This window comes from Triturus cristatus, chromosome 1_1 (genome assembly GCF_964204655.1).
Source record: "Triturus cristatus chromosome 1_1, aTriCri1.1, whole genome shotgun sequence".
Lineage (NCBI taxonomy): Eukaryota > Metazoa > Chordata > Amphibia > Caudata > Salamandridae > Triturus > Triturus cristatus.
Window position 1 is genome coordinate 482791783 of NC_140579.1, and position 25448 is coordinate 482817230.

The 25448-nt window shown below is 44.3% G+C and overlaps 1 protein-coding gene across 3 annotated transcripts in view; it reads left to right on the top strand.

The window, feature by feature from the left end:
* Positions 1-930: 930 nt before the first annotated feature.
* The window catches only part of LOC146870450 (uncharacterized), a 30148-nt gene continuing 5630 nt past the window's right edge, over positions 931-25448 (top strand). Inside the window, exons 1-4 of one of the 3 annotated variants that reach the window (XM_085641371.1) lie at positions 933-1012; positions 1104-1171; positions 13525-13615; positions 16391-16801. In XM_085641371.1, the coding sequence (XP_085497497.1) occupies positions 16433-16801 (369 nt within the window). In that variant the 5' untranslated portion in view covers positions 933-1012; positions 1104-1171; positions 13525-13615; positions 16391-16432. Of the gene's footprint in view, positions 1013-1103; positions 1172-13524; positions 13616-16390; positions 16802-25448 lie in introns of all 3 variants that reach the window. The other 2 variants (XM_085641362.1, XM_085641378.1) reach the window with 2 other exon arrangements.

The following is a 25448-nucleotide window of genomic DNA, read 5'->3' on the forward strand; positions in this document are numbered from 1 at the left end:
AAAACATCATAAATGCCCGTTGGGAATTATTGCAGAATGAAGAGGATTTTAATGGCTTATTCCAAGCTAAACCCCTCTTTGCCTATACCAAAGGACAAAATGTAAGTTCTTTACTAGCTACACCAAGCCCTTGTCCAAAACCAGAGGATTATTTTGGCACTAAAAAATGTACCACTTGCATCCATTGCAATAACGTCATAACTGGGAATATTCTACCTCACCCGGTATCAGGTTCCAAAATCAAGTTGAAACACACCAGTGACTGTAACTCATCCCATGTGATTTATTGCATTAAATGTCCCTGCGGGAAAGCATATGTGGGTAAAACTGAACGTAAATTGAAAATTAGAATAACTGAACATAAAAGTAAAATTAGAAACCAAAACACTACTTCTAGTATAGCTACCCATTGGGGTGATGCAAAACACACCATATCCGAATTGCGTTTCCAAATCATTGAGAAAATCAATGTACGCCCAGGTATTCATGTTACTAAAACCTTACTTCGTAGAGAAATTTTCTGGATTCAAAAACTTCAAACAATGTCCCCTACAGGGCTCAATGATTGTTTCGATATGAGCTGCTTCCTGTGATGCGTTGAACAGATATTGTCACTAACCAATCACTTTGCTGGTGAATCTTCTTGCTTACATCCTCATTTTTCTCTTTCCTCCCTTTTGTCTTCCCTTTTTTATATAATGTCACACACACAATATCTCCTTTGTTTATTTATCTATTTACTTATTTATTTCTATGTGGGGTCCCTTCTCTTGCAGCGTGTCATATCTTCTTTCAGTTAGCAATCATTTGTCCCCATTGCAGTTATCCTACTTCACTTTCTAATAACTGACTTTTCCTGTTCCAAGATGGCCACCACATCCATTCTTATAGTCCTGTTTTGACTTTTATCATTCTCGCGAGTACTTTACAGATTAGCCGACTGGTTTAGCGTTATCATCATCGTCATTCGACCCGCGCCTCGCGTTCTATTTCGAGTTATTCACTATAAACGGTAAGCGTTCCGTGTTTGCGACTGATTACTTCTAAAGTTTCTAATATATTTTTCAGCACGCTCATTTCCATTTTTGTCGGATTTTTTTCAGATTATTATCACGACCACTATTCAACCTAATTTTTGTCCTCGAATTTTGTGGCATACACGGTTTACGGGGTGAGTTCACATTTCTCTCGCCTCACAGTAAGACCTATTTTTTTTTGACTCGCTTGTTTACCATATGATATATTTTTTTTTTTTTATATATACACTGATCTCCGTGCCTTCTCTGCTCTACTTGCTCACGTTGGCTCACTACACATTCGAGTGGATATTTCATAGACCAATACGCACACTGGAACTAATAATCTATTTTACTTGGTGGACCCTTTTTTCAAATATTTCTTATCACCTTCTTTCCTATATTAACAGTAACATTAATTTTTCTGTCAAAACAACATTCGGTTGAACATCTTAACACTGTCTTGAATACTTCCCTTCTGCTCATTTCCAACTAATCCACTTTAATCACTGTTATGGGTTCGTCTCCAAAAGGGTGTGTTTTCGAAACTTCTGTTTAAGCAGGCACGTAATGTATTCATTTTCATTTACAGGTTGCCCCTGACGAAGGGACGTGCCAGTCCCGAAATGCATTGGGGCTCATTCTAATTTGATCATGTATACTGTTTATTTGCAATGATTATGACACATTTACATGCACAAAAGCCAAAGAATTGTATTGTGGCGTGAATACTTAATTTGTTTGATTGGCCTAACAAAATGAATATATTTTTGTGAAATTTGACATCAAATACAAATGTGGTTATATATACCAGATTGGTTGAACTTGTTTATTGTTTCGTTATTAAAAAGGAATGTATTAGAAAGGGTTTTTTAATAACCCACAGTACTGTGCACAGTGTAGACCACCCCACAGGCTAGTTTTCCCCTTTTTTCCATCTATGTTGTAGACACATTTAATTTTTCTTCAATTCTTTTTACAAATCCCGTCAACAAATGTTCTCGTTGATGCATGTGTATCCATGGTGGCGAGCTTTAAATAGGATTTTTTTTTTGTGTGAAATTAAATGCTTTCACAAATGGGCCCAGTGGATGCACGCACATCTTAGAAATACTTTTCAAATATAGCACCCACAAATGTACACGCATTCACAGCCACCATCTACAATAAAACAGAAAATCATTGACTAAAGCAATTGGTTACACTGCCCAGACCTATATTGACTTTATGAATGCAGTTCCTAGTAACCATTACACAATTTATAAATTTCCAGCCACTCACAAAATACTATGTAGATTTGTTCCCTCATGGAGATTATTGGTTTGATCCCACAAAGAATGCTGACGTAATACACAAATACTTGAAGATAATATTTGAAAGAACCCTAATGAACGCATTTTAAAATGTGTTTTCTAATTTCTATGTCTTTTCTGTATGCAGGTTTATGATTTCATACCTAAATTTACTAACTAATATTTTCATTGGAATCGATTAAGTTTGCTAAGCAGTTTGCTTTATCCACTCTAGTGCTGAATACATGGATGTATTCATGGTTGCATCTTCGTGTTTTCTTCATGCTTTTCCTGCCCTCATCCTGTTTTTGCGATCCATCTCGCTAGTTCCCGAGGATGAGTATTATCTGCCAATCAGTGGTCACATCTCTGGTTCAGTGCCTGCACAGTCTCTGTTACGTGACACAAAATTATTTTTCCAATGTGACTGCTGTACAGATTCAGCACAGTGCACAAAATGGCAATCGCTAGGTTAAGCAGAATTTCGGCTGTGTGAATATGATTGAGACACGATTGTGAATCTCTCTGAATGTCAGAGAGTGCAGGGATGGTGGTCTGTGAGGTTCAACATACCTCCATCCTTGAATTGACGATTGCCATTTATTTACTGCAGCCTCCTCCCCTAAATTGACAGGAGGTGCAATAAAATAAGGAAAAAATGGCATAATGTAACATTCATTTGGGGAGCATGCAGAGATCCCCTTAATTGCTGAATCCTTCCTATCCCACTGTGCTCAGCTTCACAAAGTTGAAACAGTCTCTTATGGACAGCTAACTCCTTGAAAATGCAACACCTCGTCTTTGGGAAGGCAATTTGTAATTAATGGCCTATAGCTGCCATTTTGACTATGAAGCATTGGTATATTAAATTGTGATTCATAAGGCAGGGGACTACTACATTCATGCTGCATCACAAAGATATTTGTGACTCTTAATGTGACATTTGTTTATTGTTACTGGGTGTTTTCCAGTTGCAAAGCCTGTTTGTGACTGCAAATGTTCTTGATCTATCAAGCCTTTTGTTTAGTATCCATCTCTGAACTCTATTTATTTTCTACATCCCACTGCTTCCACATGGTAGACTGTATGGTAATGCAGGTGGTGTGTGATGCAGCATGTGGGAGGTTCCTCTTCTCCAGGTTCCACCTGTGACTGCTGGCCATGTGATGGAGACATGGGGGTTGTGAAACAGAGACTGGCCCAAATTGTGGCTTTTAAGGGCATATACCAGTGGTTCCCAAACTGTGCGCCGTGGCTTCCTGGGGAGCTGTCAAACCTAGCCGCACACCAAGCACTTGAATGCATTTAATAGTTTTGTTTTTTCCAAATGCATTTTACACCAATGCAAGTTATCAGGAAAGTACAGTTGTCCTGTCTATTAAACACACTAAGTATTCACATTTGTTCTTGAATCATAGGTACTTCCAGTATGCATTTCTTTCAGTACACACATATTTCCAGACAGGCCTGCTCTCTCCTTGAGCACAGCGAAGTAAAACAAGATATAAGGCATTATGGCAATATTTGGAGGCAAGAAAGAGGAACTTAAAAAAAATAAATTGGAGGAATTTATTTTACTTGCATTGACTTGGGGGCAATTTGAGGGAGGAGACAGCAAAAATAAAGCTGTATGTGGTTTAAAAAAACGTGAGTCACCCCGCTGAGACAGGTGTGTCAGCACATATGACATGGGTAGAAATGGAACTGCATGCAAATATTCTTCAAGCTCAGAAACACTTTGGCAATGGGGCCTGCATGCAGGGTGGTGCTAGCTAGCACTGTAAGCTGCGGGTCAAAAAAGTTTGGGAACCACTGGCATATACCATACATGTTAAATGATTCCTTGAGGAAAAAGCCTTTCAAACAACCCAATATCTTTCCACCTAGCAAGTTGCATTCTCCTTTCTAAACATCATTACATGCATCAGCATCCAATGCATCTTTCCCCTGTCCCCACCCACTTGACGTCCCTGTCCTTTTTTTGCCAACGCTCACTTTCCTAATATGATAAAACCTGCTCTCTATTCTGTCGTCCCTTCTCTTACTGTGGAATTTGTACCCTATTGTGGTACCCCATCTTAATAGCCGCTCCGTGTTTGTTTAATTCACTGTTCTACCCATACATTGCTGAAAGGAGAGGATGTGGTCCGTCGGCTAGACTGCCGACTTTGGTGCTGGAAACCAGGGTTCGAGCCTCAGGGTCGCGTCCATATCCTGTGATTCTGGGCAAATCACTTAATCTCCCTGTGCCTGAATGTGTAAGTAACCGGTGCTCATGTAAAGCGCTCCAATACCTTCGGGTCGAGTTCGCTCTATATAAATCTGCAAAATAACATATAACATATCTAAAAAAAGTGTGGTTCATGTATGCATGGGAAACTCACATGTGACTTATTTTTTATCATGTGGAATCTAGCCAGAGAGCGAATAAAGTGTGAATTCACCTAAATGTTAAGCTAATGCAGAAAGTAATCATTTGTAAGTGCATATTCGACACGGTGCGTCATTAATGTGATTCACAATTATTCCAATTGCTTCAGTTTTCATAGACCCCGTCTTAGACCACATTAGGTAGTTGTTGCTTGAGGATGACCCCCAAGGCCAACTTTCCTGTTTTCTTTTATGTTAGAAATTCCAAGACTGCATAGGGTAATGCTATCATCTAAGGATCTCCACAACACGTTATTATGTTTGCTGGTCTGTGCATAGACTTTGCCTACGGGATAATTCTAAAACAACCATTGCATACTCGACCTGGTTCAACAAACCTGTATTATCAATAACCAAATGCCTGTTGTTAAACAGCCAGGTTATCACTCCTCAGAGAATCAGTCCCTGGTCCAACCCAGTTAGTTATGCATACAAGGCATGTCTTTTTTGCCTTTTTGACTGTCAACACAGTTACTGTGACTAGAACTGATTTTGCTGTAATTTAGTTGGACTAAGGTTCTCCAGTGATGTCTGCAGCCACAAATACTAAAACAACATCAAAGCCAAAGTATCTGGGCGCTATGTCTCCGTTGAAGAGCCAGGTCTTGAGTAACTTTATGAAGTCTGGCAGCAAGGGGGGTTTATGTAGCTGGGGGGAAATTTATTTCAAGTCTTACCAGCGATGCAGGAGAAGGGGCAGCCACCACTGCGGCTGAGACGGATACTGGTGTTATGTACAAGCATGAGTTCAGAGAAGCACAGGTGTCTGGAGGGTTGGTGGAATTTCAGTCTGTTATTGATGTGAGAATTTAAACTGGTACCTTTTCTGGATTGGGAGCCAGTGGAGGTCTCGCAGGTAGGGGCAGATGTGGGTACATTTGGGGAGGTCCAGGATGAGTCTGGCTGCAGCATTCTGTATGGTCTGGTGTCTTCCGAGGAGTCAGTGAAGATGCTGGCGTAGAGGGCGTTGCCATAGTCGAGGCAGTTGGTGACGATGGCCTGCATGACAGTCTTTCTGGTGTTGGTTGGGATCCATCTGAAGATTCTGCAGAGTGTGTATAAGCAGGAGGAGACAATTGCATTGATTTGTCATTTCAATTCAATTCAAAAAACGTTATTTCGACAATTAAGTCATAAAAGTGTCATACATCAGCCATTTACATCATATAAGTCAAAACAAAACCTATTTACCAGCATGGTTAATTTACTTAAACGCCATGTGTTGCACTAATCTTCATTTTTAATAAACAGTGTTACAACCTGTGCCTCCAGGTGATTAAAGACCTTTCATATTTAAACGAGAATGTTTGATCCTCCTCTACACTAGCCTACCAAGGCAACAAAATATCCTGGTCTGGAGATGGGTAGATAAATAAATAGTTAAATACATGACTACAATTGGGTGCCTATTCATTGTGTACTTTCATAACGAGCTGTCTGGACCGTATTATCCAAGCCCACTTGATATATTTTGCCATTGCAATTGCAAATATCGGGCTCGAATCTGTACACAAAATTCTTAATCCCTCCTCGTGCTTTCTGGTGCCTATAAGCCGACAGACGGGTAATACATAAAGGGGACAAAAGAACACAAAATGGTTTAAGGATTCGGACGTATCCCTACATTTAGGACATTTGTCCACGGACCCTTTGGCCCATTTAGAAGTAAATGTACAGATAGGGAGGGTACCTATCCTAAACTGAAAGTAGAGTTTACGATCAGTTGGTGTTTCGATCAACCCCCAAAATAATTCCTGTCTAGGATAGGCCTTTATTTCTAAGAATCTAGCTGTTAATTGGGATGTGCTCCCCTTGGAAGCTGATTCCATAGCGATCAATTCCCAATACTTAGCTTTCACAGTTTCTTTTGAAGGGAAGACCGCTTTTTGGGGGGTCATCCCATAAATTGCTCCATCCTAGTCTATGAAGTAATGATTTGATACACCTCAGCCAATCTATTTTACGGAAGATGTCTTTCTCCATTATTTCTTTTAGGCCCAAGGCGTAAAGTTTGAGCTCCTCGGTTGACTAAACCCTACGCCAATACAGCAATGGCCGCAAATTAGCACTGTCTTGTAGGGTTTTCAAACCAAGGTCCCAGTAAAGAGGTAACAAGGGGGTGCTTTGAGGCACACCAACAATTTTCCGAATAAACTCGCTCTCCATAGTGTTCAAGCGACTTGGATTGTTGCCGTACCCCCATAACTCTGATCCATATAAAGATGAACTACGAATCTTCATCATGTAAATTTCAAGGAGAGGGCCTATTGGTTGTGTTTGCGAGGTTTTAAATCTTTTTAAAAGGGAGCCTGTCTCTTGTTGAAACTTCAAAATAGACAGATCTAACTGACTTTTCCAGTACAAGTTCTTCTGCAGCGTGACTCCTAAATAGGTGAATGCATCGACCTGTTCCAAGGGCGATCCATTCATGGTAATTACGCCATTAAAGGGTTTATAAGATCTGCATGGGTTAGGACCGTTCAGAACCATGAACTTGGTCTTGGAGACATTTATTTCCAGGCCACGCAGCAAGCAGAACACTTCAAAGCGTCGGAGGGTAAGCTGCAGGCCACTCGGAGTTTTGGAGATCAACAACGTGTCGTCAGCGAACATGAGGACTGGGATTAGAGTACCAACCATAGCCGGGGTGTCCGAGGGGACCCGGGAGAGGAACTCGGCTACCCCGTTCACGAAGAGTGAGAACAGGGTCGGTGCCAAAACACAACCCTGCCGGACTCCCCGCTCCACAGGGAAGCACTCCGTTACCTCACCCTGCCGACCCCACCCGACCCTGGCAAAGTTGTCCTCATGCAAGCGGACGACCAGTGCCAACAACTCCGGCGCCATCCCCAGCCCCTCCAGAACTTGCCACAGTTTGCTGCGTGGAACCAGGTCAAAGGCCGCCCGCAGATCGACGAACACAGCATACAGAACCCCTTTTTCTAAGACCACTGTCCTCCAATAGAGGACAATGAACCTGAAAACCTGATCAATAGTGCTGGTTTTTGGGCGAAATCCCGCCTGTAAGGGACTTAAGACATTGCTAGCCTCCATCCAGATCTTGATCTTGCCCAAGACCAGCTGTCCCATAATTTTTTGCATAGCATCGATCAAGCTAATGGGCCTATAATTACTAGCCAGTGATTTGTCCCCTTTTTTGTAAATCGGGACAATTTCTGCACCTTTCCAGGAATGGGGAATTGCCATTCCCTGAGCTATGGCATTGGCTAGATGGGTAATATATTGACACCATCGTTGTCTATCGTGCAGGAATACATCGGCCGGGATGCTATCCATGCCGGGTGCACGTCCCGGAGTAACCATATCAAGCGCAATGTCAACCTCCTCGACACTAAACACAGGCTATTGTAAGACAACCTCTCCTGGTGGATCGTACTGACATCCTCAGCACCTTTTGAATATTGTGGCTTAAAAAATTCGACCCAGGCACTCTGGGGAACATGATTATGGGGACTATCGGTGATTTCACCCTTTTTCCATTTAAAAATATTCCAGAACTTTTTCTGGTTTTTGTCTATGCATGCTGCTTTTAGGTCTTGCCACTCGCACTCGTCCCATTCCTTTTTTGCTTTCCATTGGGCCTTTCTATAGATATTGCGAGTTATTTTAATCTTTCTTGAATCTTTTGTTTTAAGTGCAAGTCCCAAAGCTCTACGAGCATGTTTGCAGGAGGTGTTATACCAATCCTCCTGTTTGCTTCTAGGGGTTTGATTTGCTGAGAAAGGCCTACAAAAACAGGATTTGAGTTTAGCGAATAGATTTCCATGTATATTCTCACATTCTGCTAAAGGTTGGCATTTGGTGCCTGCTGCCATCATTAGAGTCAACGCCTCTTCGACGTATGTCTCAATGCCATCTATAAGATCAGGGTGCTCTACTACTTTATGCCACTTAAGGTGGCGTTCATCGTTTGTTAGAGCGGCAGCTGGGCCTATCATTTCAGAATCTCGGTCCCTGCTGTCTCCCAACCCAAAATTAAAAATAGCGACTAATGGGTTGTGGTCGCTTTCAACCCGTGTCTTAACCTCCATATCAACAAGGGTATACCACATCCTCAGATGGACCAGGAGGTAATCTATATTGCTTGCCCTGATACCATTGTCGAACGTTTTGCTACATGTCCTATCTGATACGGTTCTGCCATTGGCCGCCCTCAATTGGTTGCCCAGACAAAACGCTTTCAGATACAGAGCTGCCTCAGTCCACTTACTAATTGTCTTTGTCTCGAGCTGTGGAACGCCCCATCTTAAGTCCTCTTCCTCTGTTAAGAACATGTCTTGAGGCCCTAGTGGCTCAAAGGTCGTGTTAAAATCTCCAGCAATCAGTGGAAGCACATCATCAGGGCTGGATTCGACCAGGATGTTTAATGCGGATACCACCTCAGATTTTTTTCCACCTGATAAGCCCCTTGCGTATACATTATATATGTCGATTTTAAAGTTTAGGGGGCAAGTCAACCTTATACCCAAAGTATCATTGTCCTGGATCAGAATAGGCTGGACATTACACTCCAAACTTTGTTTTATCCAAATGACCAAACCTCCTACTGGCCGACCCTTAGGCCTTTTTTCCGCTGGAACAAAAAAATTCAAATAACCCAACATATATACAGGCTCAGGTGACCATGTCTCCTGAAAAAGACAGATATCATGCTTACTGATGAAATCTGCCCAAACTGGAGAAAATAGTTTAGATCCCATGCCCGCCACATTCCAAGATAAGAACGATACATGCCCTGCAAAGAGAGTTCCCCCTACAATTCTCCCAAGGTTTGATGAAGGGGAGAGAGCTACACCTGATGGAAAACGTGGGGTACCCTCAATGCTTAAGGTTTCGTTTTGATACGCAGCTTGTTGGTCTCGTTCCCTGGCCCCAATGATATTTGTTTGGGCAAAAGGCATATAAACAACTCTTTCGCCATTTGTACTAAGCTGTTCTCCTTGCCTTAAACCCTCGTCTATCGCTAAGGCTGCATATGACTTTTCTTGGATATCCACTGGAGCTTCTTATGACATTTCGCGATTGGGGTATCCTCTGCCATCAATCAGTCAGTCACAATCCGCTAGCCCTGAAAGCACATCGAATCTGTTAATAGATCTGATGTCCTCGAGGGTACTACCATTTGTCAAGGGACCTCCACGTATAATCCCACCTAAGGGCGAAGATATGGGTGCATAGAAATGAGACAGTGACATTGTGCTTATTTGGGATGAAGGATCATTCTGGGGTCAAGAGCAGATGTATTCCACACAGCGTCTGTCTCTAAAATTAATGACAATGCAATCCCCCTTTAACGATTTTGGTCTCCTGCCCACCCAGTTTACTCTTCTGGCATACATAATTTCAGCACACATATAGGCCGGCAATGGTCGCTTAACATTTAGCCAAAATGTACATTTGTTCTTTAGGTCCCAGTAAGATTCCCTTGCTCCATTCGCCAAAGAAGGAACCCCTGTTAAGATCACCACATAAGGGGCTGCTTCAGGGGGTAAGTGTAAATCAATTAAACCTGATGGGACCTGCATTAAAGGTTGGACAGGTGGGGGCTGCTTATCAGTTCTAACACTACCTGCCCCAAAACTATTTGTTCCTACACGTGGGGGAAGATCTTCAGCTCTTACCCTATTCTTACCAGCTGGAGTGGGTTGGGGTTCCTGGGGTATGGGGAGGTTATCTCTCGCAGTACCAGTTGTTAAGTTATTGGTGGTAGAGTTAGTCTCTGTGCAATGACCTGGTACACTAGGACGCACTTTTTGCGTGCCCAGACCCTGTCTACTCCCCCGAGGTTGGGCCGAGGCAAGTGATAATTCCATACATACAAGCCTGCTTTCTATGGAGCCCAACCTTTCATAAATCGGGTCACATACATTTTTTACAATACTTTCCAGTTTACTCCCAAATGATGGTGTATCGGAGTCTTCCGTAAGTATTTGCCCCAGAGATGGTGTTTGATTTGCCCTTGTTTCAGTGATTAAAGATTTAGGGCATGGAGCTATGTTCTTCCTTAACACGGGGGCAGGGGCTGAACCAGACTTAGCATTCTTGCTAGCGGCAATCTTTTGGTTTCCCCTACGGGTTTTTTTCAAGGTAGGGGCTGATTGTTGCTGGACAGGAACCGCTTTTACATTACTGGCTGAGCGAGTCTTGATATTTGACAAAGACTTAGTCTTTAAGGCCACATTATCAATGTTCGTAATATCGACAATTTCGTCCGGTGTCTCAGTCAAAGATGGGGAGCATATCATTATTTCACCGTATTGCTCCTCTACCAGAGAAGATATTGAGCCCAGAGAATCCGACCTGATAGGCTGTCGACACGGTGGTGATCTTACACTAGCCATATTTCCCAGAGAGGACCTCTTGTCGCATAGGATATCTAGGGATAGTCTCTTTTCGGTTAGTTCAATATCTTTGGCAAGCACTGACTGTACTCGCACCAAAAAGTTATCTAAAGTACCCATTAATGCGCCCCCAGTTGGTTGCATAATAGGTCCATCCCTTTTGGCCATTTTGTCCTTTACTTGATATAAAATAGCGACCTCTGTCCACAGATGTCTTACCAAATTACAAACTAGAGACTGTTGCTTACCCTCAATAAACAGACAAACAACATTGGTCAGTGGGTGTTAGAAGAGAGTCCCGTTCCGTTCTCTGATGATCTCGGACGGGCTCAGACGGGCCCGCCCTTGGCCCGGGCTTCGCCCGGCGCGCGCCCGCGAAGCGGGGGCCGTGAGGAGTCTTATAGTGTCAGTGCGGGAAGAGGACACAGCTGATTCCAATAGCGGGGCTGCTGGTCCTCGCAGTCCCGTGTTTGCTTCCTTTCCACACGTAGCAATCACCAGTTGAAATTCAGGCGACACCACCCTTGGCAGCACTCGTAAAATCCTGTTTAAAAATGAGCAGATTAAAAAGCAAATTGTAGTCTCCAACCAAGAACGGCTCCCGCGAAGCGGGGGCCGTGAGGAGTCTTATAGTGTCAGGGCGGGAGTGCGGGAAGAGGACACAGCTGATTCCAATAGCGGGGCTGCTGGTCCTCGCAGTCCCGTGTTTGCTTCCTTTCCACACGTAGCAATCACCAGTTGAAATTCAGGCGACACCACCCTTGGCAGCACTCGTAAAATCCTGTTGTTTAAAAATGAGCAGATTAAAAAGCAAATTGTAGTCTCCAACCACGAACGGGATCATTTCATGGTCAGTTGGCTTTCGAGGATGATGCCAAGGTTGTGTGCATGGGAAGTCGATGTGGGTGTAGGTCTGAGAACTGCAGGCCACCAGCTGTGGTCATAAGCAGAGGTGTTTTTCCTGAAGACCAGAACTTCAGTTTTGTCGGAGTTGAGTTGAAGGCAGTTGTATCTAATCCATTTGGCTACTTTGGTCATGGCACTGCAAAAGTTGGTTTTGCCATTGGAGGGGTCCTTGGTGAGCAAGAGGAACAGTTGAGTGTCATTTGTGTTGGAGATTATGTTGAATCCTTGTAATCCGATGACATCTGCAAGGGGTAGGTCATGTAGATGTTGAACAGGGTGGGGTTGAAAGATGATCCTTGCAGTACGCTGCATATGATGTCTTTGCGTGCAGAGGTGAGGCAGTCCCATGCTATGTGTGCATCCTGTAAGGAAGAAGACGATCCACTTGAGGGTGTCTTGCTGTATGTCTATGTTGTGGAGATGGTTGAGAAGGGTGTTGTGGGAAACGTTGTTGAACGTTGCGGAGAGGTCAAGGAGGATCAGGGCTTCTGTTTCTCCACGGTTGAGAAGTGTTCTGATATCGTCTGTTCAGCAATCAGCATGCTGCAAACGGCTCATAACTACGTGATGTGGCATATTAGGGCAAGTTCTGTAATTTGGCGTAATAAGCATAAAACAACACGTTTTCGTAATGGAAACTTTGACTGGGCCTATTGAAAACATGAATTGCTGATTTTCTGGAAAATAAATAGTTTGACCACCTAGGAAAGAAGGAAATAGATCACTGTTTTTGTTTGGAATTATTGATAGCCACAATTACCATTTTGAATATTAAATGTATGCAAAAATGAGCCTTTTTATGCTACATAAAATGTCACCCATACTGTAGACAAAAGTATATTTTGGGTATCATCCCACTCAACATTGACACTTTTTTCATAGTGATGGACACCAGCGTGGTTAGTCGGATAGTTCCGGCTACTCTTTGCATGTTTATTCCACTGATAATTTTTTTGTTTACTATTCAATTCCATTTAAACCTCATTGACTGGTAGTCTTGAAGTCATTCGGCAGTAATCATCTGCTGCCTCTGCATTGTATCAGATTAGCTCATCATAATCAATGGGTCCATCCAGTTAATTATTTTGCATACTTGAGCAGTTCGGTTTAATTAATAGTTTGGACTATCATTCTGTCTATAATTTGAAGTATTTATTAAGTATCTATTTGATGGAAGTAAATTGGGTTTTCTTTTATTGCTGTGCTAGCAGGGCCTGGCTTGATTGATGCCTTGATTGGTACTTTAAGATCAAAGTAGGTGGGTGACACGTGGGGCGAAAGGAAATTTGAACAACTGCACACATCACCCTGTAGCAGAAATATTAGAGAAAATACATATTCTAGATGACAGAGTGTGTTTAGAAAATCTCCTGAAACATGATAAGAAAGGCTTTCATGCATTTTGTTATACGAGGCAAGTCACTTGCTTTCTTCCGATGTTCTTGGCAGTTTAAAAAACTCCTGTTTCTTCCACTTCTTTTGGCACATCATTGTCAAAATAGCATATCTTTTTCGAAGGTCACAGATTTATGAGGTGACGCTATCGGAGACATTGACCTCAGGAGACTTTGGCCCTGGGACTCGCTGTTCCATAACTCAAGGAAAGGAGGTAAGCAGAGGGGCATTTGCTGATGTTCCAGCCCCAGCGTGGTTCACTAGCACCTTCCACTTCCTGCTGCACAGGATGTGCCCGAGCAAGGCCTGGGCCAAGAGCGCCCCCCCCCCCCCTCCGGTGTGCAGCCAGGGTTGGGGCCAGTTTCGGGTCCCTGGGGGCCAATTTTGTCACAGGGCCGTTTTTGCAGTATAGCTGCAATTTCGGCCGCTGTAACGAAATCGGCCGAAACCGGTCTGGTAAACAGCTCGAACGCACCGCACCCCCAAACCCCGGAGGGGGGAGGCTGGGGACTTTGCCAGAGCCGGATTTGTTTCCCAATCCAGCCCTGCTCTTGGCTTCCTAATCGCCTATCAGATTTTTGTGAGTGTTTTCCATCTGGGGCTTGGTTTTGCTTTGTTTTGATAGGGCCCTTTCTAACGCAAACTGCAAGGAGACATACATTCTGCTTCTAAAACTGTATTTGGTACCACCATTGACTCACTCTTGGCACGAGCTGTGGGGGTCATAGACAAAGAAATTGTCCTAGGGGAATTGGGTGAGTGGGCGCAGGGACATTTGGGTTTCAAAGGAGTACTGGGAAAGAGGCCTCCTGAGTATTACGCAGCCCTCAGTCTGACATTATTGTCTTGCAACCAAAATCACCAATACTTATATACAGCACGTCTATCTACAATGGCCCCTCAGCCAAGAGGGAAAGGAAACCTAAGCAAGCAGGTACATCTAGGGCCACTAGGGTGCCTAGAGTGCAGCGGACCGCCACAATGGAAAGTATGCCTACCTCACCTCCGACTATCTCACTTACATCCTCTGACACTGGTGGTTTAAAAGTTGCATTTAACCTTGATTGGGAACATGTTTTTAACAAATTTCAGCTTATGGTGACGGCGAGCTTATATCTGCTTGTTGACAGGTTATGTTATTTGAAAGCTGGCGCCTCTCAGTTATCAAAGTTCCATGCTAATCTGTTGGACCTATTGAATTCAGCTCAGGACCCACTGCAAGGTGATATGCCTCCCTCGCCTACCCCCCATTTTTAATGTAGGGGGCTCTGGAGCAAGGGAAGTGAAGTGACGGTGTGCCGTGGAGTAATAGAGCCTTACTTACTTAGAGAACCAGCTCAAGGATTTAATGTCAAGTCGCAACATTCCCCTGATCACTACAGTTTTAATCTTCCTCCAGACTGTTGCCCTTTGGTAGTTATTTTGACTGGTGTACCATATCTAAATTCTTCAAGAGGCCAATCAACCCTCCAGCTAAAAAACAAAGACTGTCATTGGTTGTACGGCAAGTCCGACTTTGACATTAACAAATTTAAGGACATTCTGTTCATGAGTACTTGAATAGAGATTGTATTGTGGTGAATTGCAAAAGTCCAAGTCGTGCCCAACGATTAATCGTAGGAACCATCACGGTGTTGGCATTAATATTGTCCCTCTGGGATATTTCTACAGGAGCTTACATGGTTCTGATAGTTTTTGTGTTCCAGCTGTGGCCTTCCAGGGGCATAGAGCAAGGATAGGTCTGGGATCTTTGTTTGAACCACGCTGTCCTTAAAAGTCATTCCAGTAGCTATAGAGCCTAGAGGGATCCAGATTGTGTGGAATGTTTGGCCCAACAAGTTTAAATTATTTCTTAGTTAAGTTTTACAACTCTGTGGATGAATCGGGCTGCCAGCTAGTAACCCTTTTTGGTGTGGTAACCATTCTGCATTTAAAATCCATGTCTTTGGGCAGCTGTTTTATTGTTATTTTAGGGGGTGATTTTAATTCAAAGCTAGGCCCACATAGGCCACAGTGGTTGACCCTGAGCATGAACATAACAACCTAGCCACTTTAAACCAGAGGGGAGGGAGGTTACACAAGGCATTGTGCAATTCGAGCCTCCTCAGTCTTGTCAAACTGTTGGGTGGCCCCCATTATCAACCTCCTACTTTTGTATGCTGGGGTCGTGACACCACGATTGATTATGTATTTATCTTCAATGAGCTGGTGCACTGTGTCCATTTAGGAGGGGTTGTAGTATCCTGTTATAGTGATCACAAACCAATTCGACTTGCTTTGAATTTACACATCTGCCTTCGCCATAGTGGAGCCTCAGGGGCCATTGGCCTTTCTCAGCAAAACAAGAGCTTAAGACTCAAATAGTGGGCTTTGGATATTTCTACCCTGACACAAATTCTAGTAAAGGAAAATCTGATTGTCTTGGAGGGCCACCTGTTATCTTGTGACTCTCCATCCACAGATATTCTGGATGTCTTCTTGATCTTAGAGAAATCAGTTAGAACTATCTTGCTGAGCCATTCCAGGCCAAATGGGCAGAGGAAATAGGGATGGTTTAATAAAAAGTGTTGTTATGCCAATTTTGGCTCCGTGCACTGTTGAATGTGAGACAACAGGACCAGCCAAGCATTATGGCTGCCAGATCGGTTTATAACCAGGTCATACAGAATAGAAACTTGTTTTAACAGAGAGCTAAGAGTGCCTAGTTGCGCCATGCAGAGCCAGGGAACCCAGGGGGCTTTGCGAGATTATTATTGGAACCCAGCAGTTCTTCGGTCATCAGACGGTCTTGGGAGCAACATTAACAATGAGGAATTTTAAAACCATCTACTCCTACCCCTCTGAGATTAGGTTGTTGTCTGTCGAATCACTGCCCCAATTCCCCATGAATATTTCCTTTGTGCTCTGTCACGGGGTGCAGCGGACGGAGAGAAGGGGTGTCCTGGCCGAGACTCTGAACGATGCCCTCTCCCCTCCTTTGTGTTCACAGCGGAACGAGTGGTTACCTACGGGAACACCGGGACACGTCTTGATGGACGAGTATGGGGACTGTTGCTTTAACTGGCAGGCCTGTGCCGAGAGCCCCGCCCCCAACAGCGATGACGTGAAGGACCAGGCGGATATAGGAAGTGAAGCCGACGGTCCAGTGTGGGTGGACACCGGAGAGTGTGAGGAGAGAGACGAGCGGAGCAGGAGAGGAGTATCGAGGAATAGCGGAGAACAAAGCGAAACAAAGGCGGAGAAGATCGGGAGTCGTCCGGATCAGAGCGAGATCGAGGGAGGAAGGCAGACGGAGCCGAGGACGTTCGGAGGAGGTTGGGCAACCCAGCGCGGAGAGCCAGGAGGCCAACGACCCCGTGAGCCGCCCAGCCACGTTCAAGGAGGAGCGTGGCTCACCAAGGTACGGGACCGCGTACGGGGCTGGGGGGAGAGAAAAGGAGGGACGGATTAAGGGGGAACATCCGGGCACTAGATCGATTGTGTGTTAGCGACTGCACCCCATCACTACCCTCCCTGAGCACCGCTTCACACTTAAGGACAACCTGCCCCCTTTCCCTACGCACTGCTAACCGGAAACCAAGTACTCAGGATTGGTGTCTTTCCTTCTTTTCTTTGAGCGTGGGCGACCCGGAGAAAAGAGAGACCCGTGCACCTACATCGCTAAGTGGGAAGAATCCGGAAGGGAACAACCACGGCAGGAAGGAGAGAGCCCAGGGACAGAAACACCGAACCCCCACTACCCTATTATAGACCTGTACTTACTCAAACGCAAGCCACAACGAATAAAAACAGTTAAAACAACCCTTCCTCTGACTTTTGTTTAGTATCCATCTCTGAACTCTATTTATTTTCTACATCCCACTGCTTCCACATGGTAGACTGTATGGTAATGCAGGTGGTGTGTGATGCAGCATGTGGGAGGTTCCTCTTCTCCAGGTTCCACCTGTGACTGCTGGCCATGTGATGGAGACATGGGGGTTGTGAAACAGAGACTGGCCCAAATTGTGGCTTTTAAGGGCATATACCAGTGGTTCCCAAACTGTGCGCCGTGGCTTCCTGGGGAGCTGTCAAACCTAGCCGCACACCAAGCACTTGAATGCATTTAATAGTTTTGTTTTTTCCAAATGCATTTTACACCAATGCAAGTTATCAGGAAAGTACAGTTGTCCTGTCTATTAAACACACTAAGTATTCACATTTGTTCTTGAATCATAGGTACTTCCAGTATGCATTTCTTTCAGTACACACATATTTCCAGACAGGCCTGCTCTCTCCTTGAGCACAGCGAAGTAAAACAAGATATAAGGCATTATGGCAATATTTGGAGGCAAGAAAGAGGAACTTAAAAAAAATAAATTGGAGGAATTTATTTTACTTGCATTGACTTGGGGGCAATTTGAGGGAGGAGACAGCAAAAATAAAGCTGTATGTGGTTTAAAAAAACGTGAGTCACCCTGCTGAGACAGGTGTGTCAGCACATATGACATGGGTAGAAATGGAACTGCATGCAAATATTCTTCAAGCTCAGAAACACTTTGGCAATGGGGCCTGCATGCAGGGTGGTGCTAGCTAGCACTGTAAGCTGCGGGTCAAAAAAGTTTGGGAACCACTGGCATATACCATACATGTTAAATGATTCCTTGAGGAAAAAGCCTTTCAAACAACCCAATATCTTTCCACCTAGCAAGTTGCATTCTCCTTTCTAAACATCATTACATGCATCAGCATCCAATGCATCTTTCCCCTGTCCCCACCCACTTGACGTCCCTGTCCTTTTTTTGCCAACGCTCACTTTCCTAATATGATAAAACCTGCTCTCTATTCTGTCGTCCCTTCTCTTACTGTGGAATTTGTACCCTATTGTGGTACCCCATCTTAATAGCCGCTCCGTGTTTGTTTAATTCACTGTTCTACCCATACATTGCTGAAAGGAGAGGATGTGGTCCGTCGGCTAGACTGCCGACTTTGGTGCTGGAAACCAGGGTTCGAGCCTCAGGGTCGCGTCCATATCCTGTGATTCTGGGCAAATCACTTAATCTCCCTGTGCCTGAATGTGTAAGTAACCGGTGCTCATGTAAAGCGCTCCAATACCTTCGGGTCGAGTTCGCTCTATATAAATCTGCAAAATAACATATAACATATCTAAAAAAAAGTGTGGTTCATGTATGCATGGGAAACTCACATGTGACTTATTTTTTATCATGTGGAATCTAGCCAGAGAGCGAATAAAGTGTGAATTCACCTAAATGTTAAGCTAATGCAGAAAGTAATCATTTGTAAGTGCATATTCGACACGGTGCGTCATTAATGTGATTCACAATTATTCCAATTGCTTCAGTTTTCATAGACCCCGTCTTAGACCACATTAGGTAGTTGTTGCTTGAGGATGACCCCCAAGGCCAACTTTCCTGTTTTCTTTTATGTTAGAAATTCCAAGACTGCATAGGGTAATGCTATCATCTAAGGATCTCCACAACACGTTATTATGTTTGCTGGTCTGTGCATAGACTTTGCCTACGGGATAATTCTAAAACAACCATTGCATACTCGACCTGGTTCAACAAACCTGTATTATCAATAACCAAATGCCTGTTGTTAAACAGCCAGGTTATCACTCCTCAGAGAATCAGTCCCTGGTCCAACCCAGTTAGTTATGCATACAAGGCATGTCTTTTTTGCCTTTTTGACTGTCAACACAGTTACTGTGACTAGAACTGATTTTGCTGTAATTTAGTTGGACTAAGGTTCTCCAGTGATGTCTGCAGCCACAAATACTAAAACAACATCAAAGCCAAAGTATCTGGGCGCTATGTCTCCGTTGAAGAGCCAGGTCTTGAGTAACTTTATGAAGTCTGGCAGCAAGGGGGGTTTATGTAGCTGGGGGGAAATTTATTTCAAGTCTTACCAGCGATGCAGGAGAAGGGGCAGCCACCACTGCGGCTGAGACGGATACTGGTGTTATGTACAAGCATGAGTTCAGAGAAGCACAGGTGTCTGGAGGGTTGGTGGAATTTCAGTCTGTTATTGATGTGAGAATTTAAACTGGTACCTTTTCTGGATTGGGAGCCAGTGGAGGTCTCGCAGGTAGGGGCAGATGTGGGTACATTTGGGGAGGTCCAGGATGAGTCTGGCTGCAGCATTCTGTATGGTCTGGTGTCTTCCGAGGAGTCAGTGAAGATGCTGGCGTAGAGGGCGTTGCCATAGTCGAGGCAGTTGGTGACGATGGCCTGCATGACAGTCTTTCTGGTGTTGGTTGGGATCCATCTGAAGATTCTGCAGAGTGTGTATAAGCAGGAGGAGACAATTGCATTGATTTGTCATTTCAATTCAATTCAAAAAACGTTATTTCGACAATTAAGTCATAAAAGTGTCATACATCAGCCATTTACATCATATAAGTCAAAACAAAACCTATTTACCAGCATGGTTAATTTACTTAAACGCCATGTGTTGCACTAATCTTCATTTTTAATAAACAGTGTTACAACCTGTGCCTCCAGGTGATTAAAGACCTTTCATATTTAAACGAGAATGTTTGATCCTCCTCTACACTAGCCTACCAAGGCAACAAAATATCCTGGTCTGGAGATGGGTAGATAAATAAATAGTTAAATACATGACTACAATTGGGTGCCTATTCATTGTGTACTTTCATAACGAGCTGTCTGGACCGTATTATCCAAGCCCACTTGATATATTTTGCCATTGCAATTGCAAATATCGGGCTCGAATCTGTACACAAAATTCTTAATCCCTCCTCGTGCTTTCTGGTGCCTATAAGCCGACAGACGGGTAATACATAAAGGGGACAAAAGAACACAAAATGGTTTAAGGATTCGGACGTATCCCTACATTTAGGACATTTGTCCACGGACCCTTTGGCCCATTTAGAAGTAAATGTACAGATAGGGAGGGTACCTATCCTAAACTGAAAGTAGAGTTTACGATCAGTTGGTGTTTCGATCAACCCCCAAAATAATTCCTGTCTAGGATAGGCCTTTATTTCTAAGAATCTAGCTGTTAATTGGGATGTGCTCCCCTTGGAAGCTGATTCCATAGCGATCAATTCCCAATACTTAGCTTTCACAGTTTCTTTTGAAGGGAAGACCGCTTTTTGGGGGGTCATCCCATAAATTGCTCCATCCTAGTCTATGAAGTAATGATTTGATACACCTCAGCCAATCTATTTTACGGAAGATGTCTTTCTCCATTATTTCTTTTAGGCCCAAGGCGTAAAGTTTGAGCTCCTCGGTTGACTAAACCCTACGCCAATACAGCAATGGCCGCAAATTAGCACTGTCTTGTAGGGTTTTCAAACCAAGGTCCCAGTAAAGAGGTAACAAGGGGGTGCTTTGAGGCACACCAACAATTTTCCGAATAAACTCGCTCTCCATAGTGTTCAAGCGACTTGGATTGTTGCCGTACCCCCATAACTCTGATCCATATAAAGATGAACTACGAATCTTCATCATGTAAATTTCAAGGAGAGGGCCTATTGGTTGTGTTTGCGAGGTTTTAAATCTTTTTAAAAGGGAGCCTGTCTCTTGTTGAAACTTCAAAATAGACAGATCTAACTGACTTTTCCAGTACAAGTTCTTCTGCAGCGTGACTCCTAAATAGGTGAATGCATCGACCTGTTCCAAGGGCGATCCATTCATGGTAATTACGCCATTAAAGGGTTTATAAGATCTGCATGTGTTAGGACCGTTCAGAACCATGAACTTGGTCTTGGAGACATTTATTTCCAGGCCACGCAGCAAGCAGAACTCTTCAAAGCGTCGGAGGGTAAGCTGCAGGCCACTCGGAGTTTTGGAGATCAACAACGTGTCGTCCGCGAACATGAGGACTGGGATTAGAGTACCAACCATAGCCGGGGTGTCCGAGGGGACCCGGGAGAGGAACTCGGCTACCCCGTTCACGAAGAGTGAGAACAGGGTCGGTGCCAAAACACAACCCTGCCGGACTCCCCGCTCCACAGGGAAGCACTCCGTTACCTCACCCTGCCGACCCCACCCGACCCTGGCAAAGTTGTCCTCATGCAAGCGGACGACCAGTGCCAACAACTCCGGCGCCATCCCCAGCCCCTCCAGAACTTGCCACAGTTTGCTGCGTGGAACCAGGTCAAAGGCCGCCCGCAGATCGACGAACACAGCATACAGAACCCCTTTTTCTAAGACCACTGTCCTCCAATAGAGGACAATGAACCTGAAAACCTGATCAATAGTGCTGGTTTTTGGGCGAAATCCCGCCTGTAAGGGACTTAAGACATTGCTAGCCTCCATCCAGATCTTGATCTTGCCCAAGACCAGCTGTCCCATAATTTTTTGCATAGCATCGATCAAGCTAATGGGCCTATAATTACTAGCCAGTGATTTGTCCCCTTTTTTGTAAATCGGGACAATTTCTGCACCTTTCCAGGAATGGGGAATTGCCATTCCCTGAGCTATGGCATTGGCTAGATAGGTAATATATTGACACCATCGTTGTCTATCGTGCAGGAATACATCGGCCGGGATGCTATCCATGCCGGGTGCACGTCCCGGAGTAACCATATCAAGCGCAATGTCAACCTCCTCGACACTAAACACAGGCTATTGTAAGACAACCTCTCCTGGTGGATCGTACTGACATCCTCAGCACCTTTTGAATATTGTGGCTTAAAAAATTCGACCCAGGCACTCTGGGGAACATGATTATGGGGACTATCGGTGATTTCACCCTTTTTCCATTTAAAAATATTCCAGAACTTTTTCTGGTTTTTGTCTATGCATGCTGCTTTTAGGTCTTGCCACTCGCACTCGTCCCATTCCTTTTTTGCTTTCCATTGGGCCTTTCTATAGATATTGCGAGTTATTTTAATCTTTCTTGAATCTTTTGTTTTAAGTGCAAGTCCCAAAGCTCTACGAGCATGTTTGCAGGAGGTGTTATACCAATCCTCCTGTTTGCTTCTAGGGGTTTGATTTGCTGAGAAAGGCCTACAAAAACAGGATTTGAGTTTAGCGAATAGATTTCCATGTATATTCTCACATTCTGCTAAAGGTTGGCATTTGGTGCCTGCTGCCATCATTAGAGTCAACGCCTCTTCGACGTATGTCTCAATGCCATCTATAAGATCAGGGTGCTCTACTACTTTATGCCACTTAAGGTGGCGTTCATCGTTTGTTAGAGCGGCAGCTGGGCCTATCATTTCAGAATCTCGGTCCCTGCTGTCTCCCAACCCAAAATTAAAAATAGCGACTAATGGGTTGTGGTCGCTTTCAACCCGTGTCTTAACCTCCATATCAACAAGGGTATACCACATCCTCAGATGGACCAGGAGGTAATCTATATTGCTTGCCCTGATACCATTGTCGAACGTTTTGCTACATGTCCTATCTGATACGGTTCTGCCATTGGCCGCCCTCAATTGGTTGCCCAGACAAAACGCTTTCAGATACAGAGCTGCCTCAGTCCACTTACTAATTGTCTTTGTCTCGAGCTGTGGAACGCCCCATCTTAAGTCCTCTTCCTCTGTTAAGAACATGTCTTGAGGCCCTAGTGGCTCAAAGGTCGTGTTAAAATCTCCAGCAATCAGTGGAAGCACATCATCAGGGCTGGATTCGACCAGGATGTTTAATGCGGATACCACCTCAGATTTTTTTCCACCTGATAAGCCCCTTGCGTATACATTATATATGTCGATTTTAAAGTTTAGCGGGCAAGTCAACCTTATACCCAAAGTATCATTGTCCTGGATCAGAATAGGCTGGACATTACACTCCAAACTTTGTTTTATCCAAATGACCAAACCTCCTACTGGCCGACCCTTAGGCCTTTTTTCCGCTGGAACAAAAAAATTCAAATAACCCAACATATATACAGGCTCAGGTGACCATGTCTCCTGAAAAAGACAGATATCATGCTTACTGATGAAATCTGCCCAAACTGGAGAAAATAGTTTAGATCCCATGCCCGCCACATTCCAAGATAAGAACGATACATGCCCTGCAAAGAGAGTTCCCCCTACAATTCTCCCAAGGTTTGATGAAGGGGAGAGAGCTACACCTGATGGAAAACGTGGGGTACCCTCAATGCTTAAGGTTTCGTTTTGATACGCAGCTTGTTGGTCTCGTTCCCTGGCCCCAATGATATTTGTTTGGGCAAAAGGCATATAAACAACTCTTTCGCCATTTGTACTAAGCTGTTCTCCTTGCCTTAAACCCTCGTCTATCGCTAAGGCTGCATATGACTTTTCTTGGATATCCACTGGAGCTACATATGACATTTCGCGATTGGGGTATCCTCTGCCATCAATCAGTCAGTCACAATCCGCTAGCCCTGAAAGCACATCGAATCTGTTAATAGATCTGATGTCCTCGAGGGTACTACCATTTGTCAAGGGACCTCCACGTATAATCCCACCTAAGGGCGAAGATATGGGTGCATAGAAATGAGACAGTGACATTGTGCTTATTTGGGATGAAGGATCATTCTGGGGTCAAGAGCAGATGTATTCCACACAGCGTCTGTCTCTAAAATTAATGACAATGCAATCCCCCTTTAACGATTTTGGTCTCCTGCCCACCCAGTTTACTCTTCTGGCATACATAATTTCAGCACACATATAGGCCGGCAATGGTCGCTTAACATTTAGCCAAAATGTACATTTGTTCTTTAGGTCCCAGTAAGATTCCCTTGCTCCATTCGCCAAAGAAGGAACCCCTGTTAAGATCACCACATAAGGGGCTGCTTCAGGGGGTAAGTGTAAATCAATTAAACCTGATGGGACCTGCATTAAAGGTTGGACAGGTGGGGGCTGCTTATCAGTTCTAACACTACCTGCCCCAAAACTATTTGTTCCTACACGTGGGGGAAGATCTTCAGCTCTTACCCTATTCTTACCAGCTGGAGTGGGTTGGGGTTCCTGGGGTATGGGGAGGTTATCTCTCGCAGTACCAGTTGTTAAGTTATTGGTGGTAGAGTTAGTCTCTGTGCAATGACCTGGTACACTAGGACGCACTTTTTGCGTGCCCAGACCCTGTCTACTCCCCCGAGGTTGGGCCGAGGCAAGTGATAATTCCATACATACAAGCCTGCTTTCTATGGAGCCCAACCTTTCATAAATCGGGTCACATACATTTTTTACAATACTTTCCAGTTTACTCCCAAATGATGGTGTATCGGAGTCTTCCGTAAGTATTTGCCCCAGAGATGGTGTTTGATTTGCCCTTGTTTCAGTGATTAAAGATTTAGGGCATGGAGCTATGTTCTTCCTTAACACGGGGGCAGGGGCTGAACCAGACTTAGCATTCTTGCTAGCGGCAATCTTTTGGTTTCCCCTACGGGTTTTTTTCAAGGTAGGGGCTGATTGTTGCTGGACAGGAACCGCTTTTACATTACTGGCTGAGCGAGTCTTGATATTTGACAAAGACTTAGTCTTTAAGGCCACATTATCAATGTTCGTAATATCGACAATTTCGTCCGGTGTCTCAGTCAAAGATGGGGAGCATATCATTATTTCACCGTATTGCTCCTCTACCAGAGAAGATATTGAGCCCAGAGAATCCGACCTGATAGGCTGTCGACACGGTGGTGATCTTACACTAGCCATATTTCCCAGAGAGGACCTCTTGTCGCATAGGATATCTAGGGATAGTCTCTTTTCGGTTAGTTCAATATCTTTGGCAAGCACTGACTGTACTCGCACCAAAAAGTTATCTAAAGTACCCATTAATGCGCCCCCAGTTGGTTGCATAATAGGTCCATCCCTTTTGGCCATTTTGTCCTTTACTTGATATAAAATAGCGACCTCTGTCCACAGATGTCTTACCAAATTACAAACTAGAGACTGTTGCTTACCCTCAATAAACAGACAAACAACATTGGTCAGTGGGTGTTAGAAGAGAGTCCCGTTCCGTTCTCTGATGATCTCGGACGGGCTCAGACGGGCCCGCCCTTGGCCCGGGCTTCGCCCGGCGCGCGCCCGCGAAGCGGGGGCCGTGAGGAGTCTTATAGTGTCAGTGCGGGAAGAGGACACAGCTGATTCCAATAGCGGGGCTGCTGGTCCT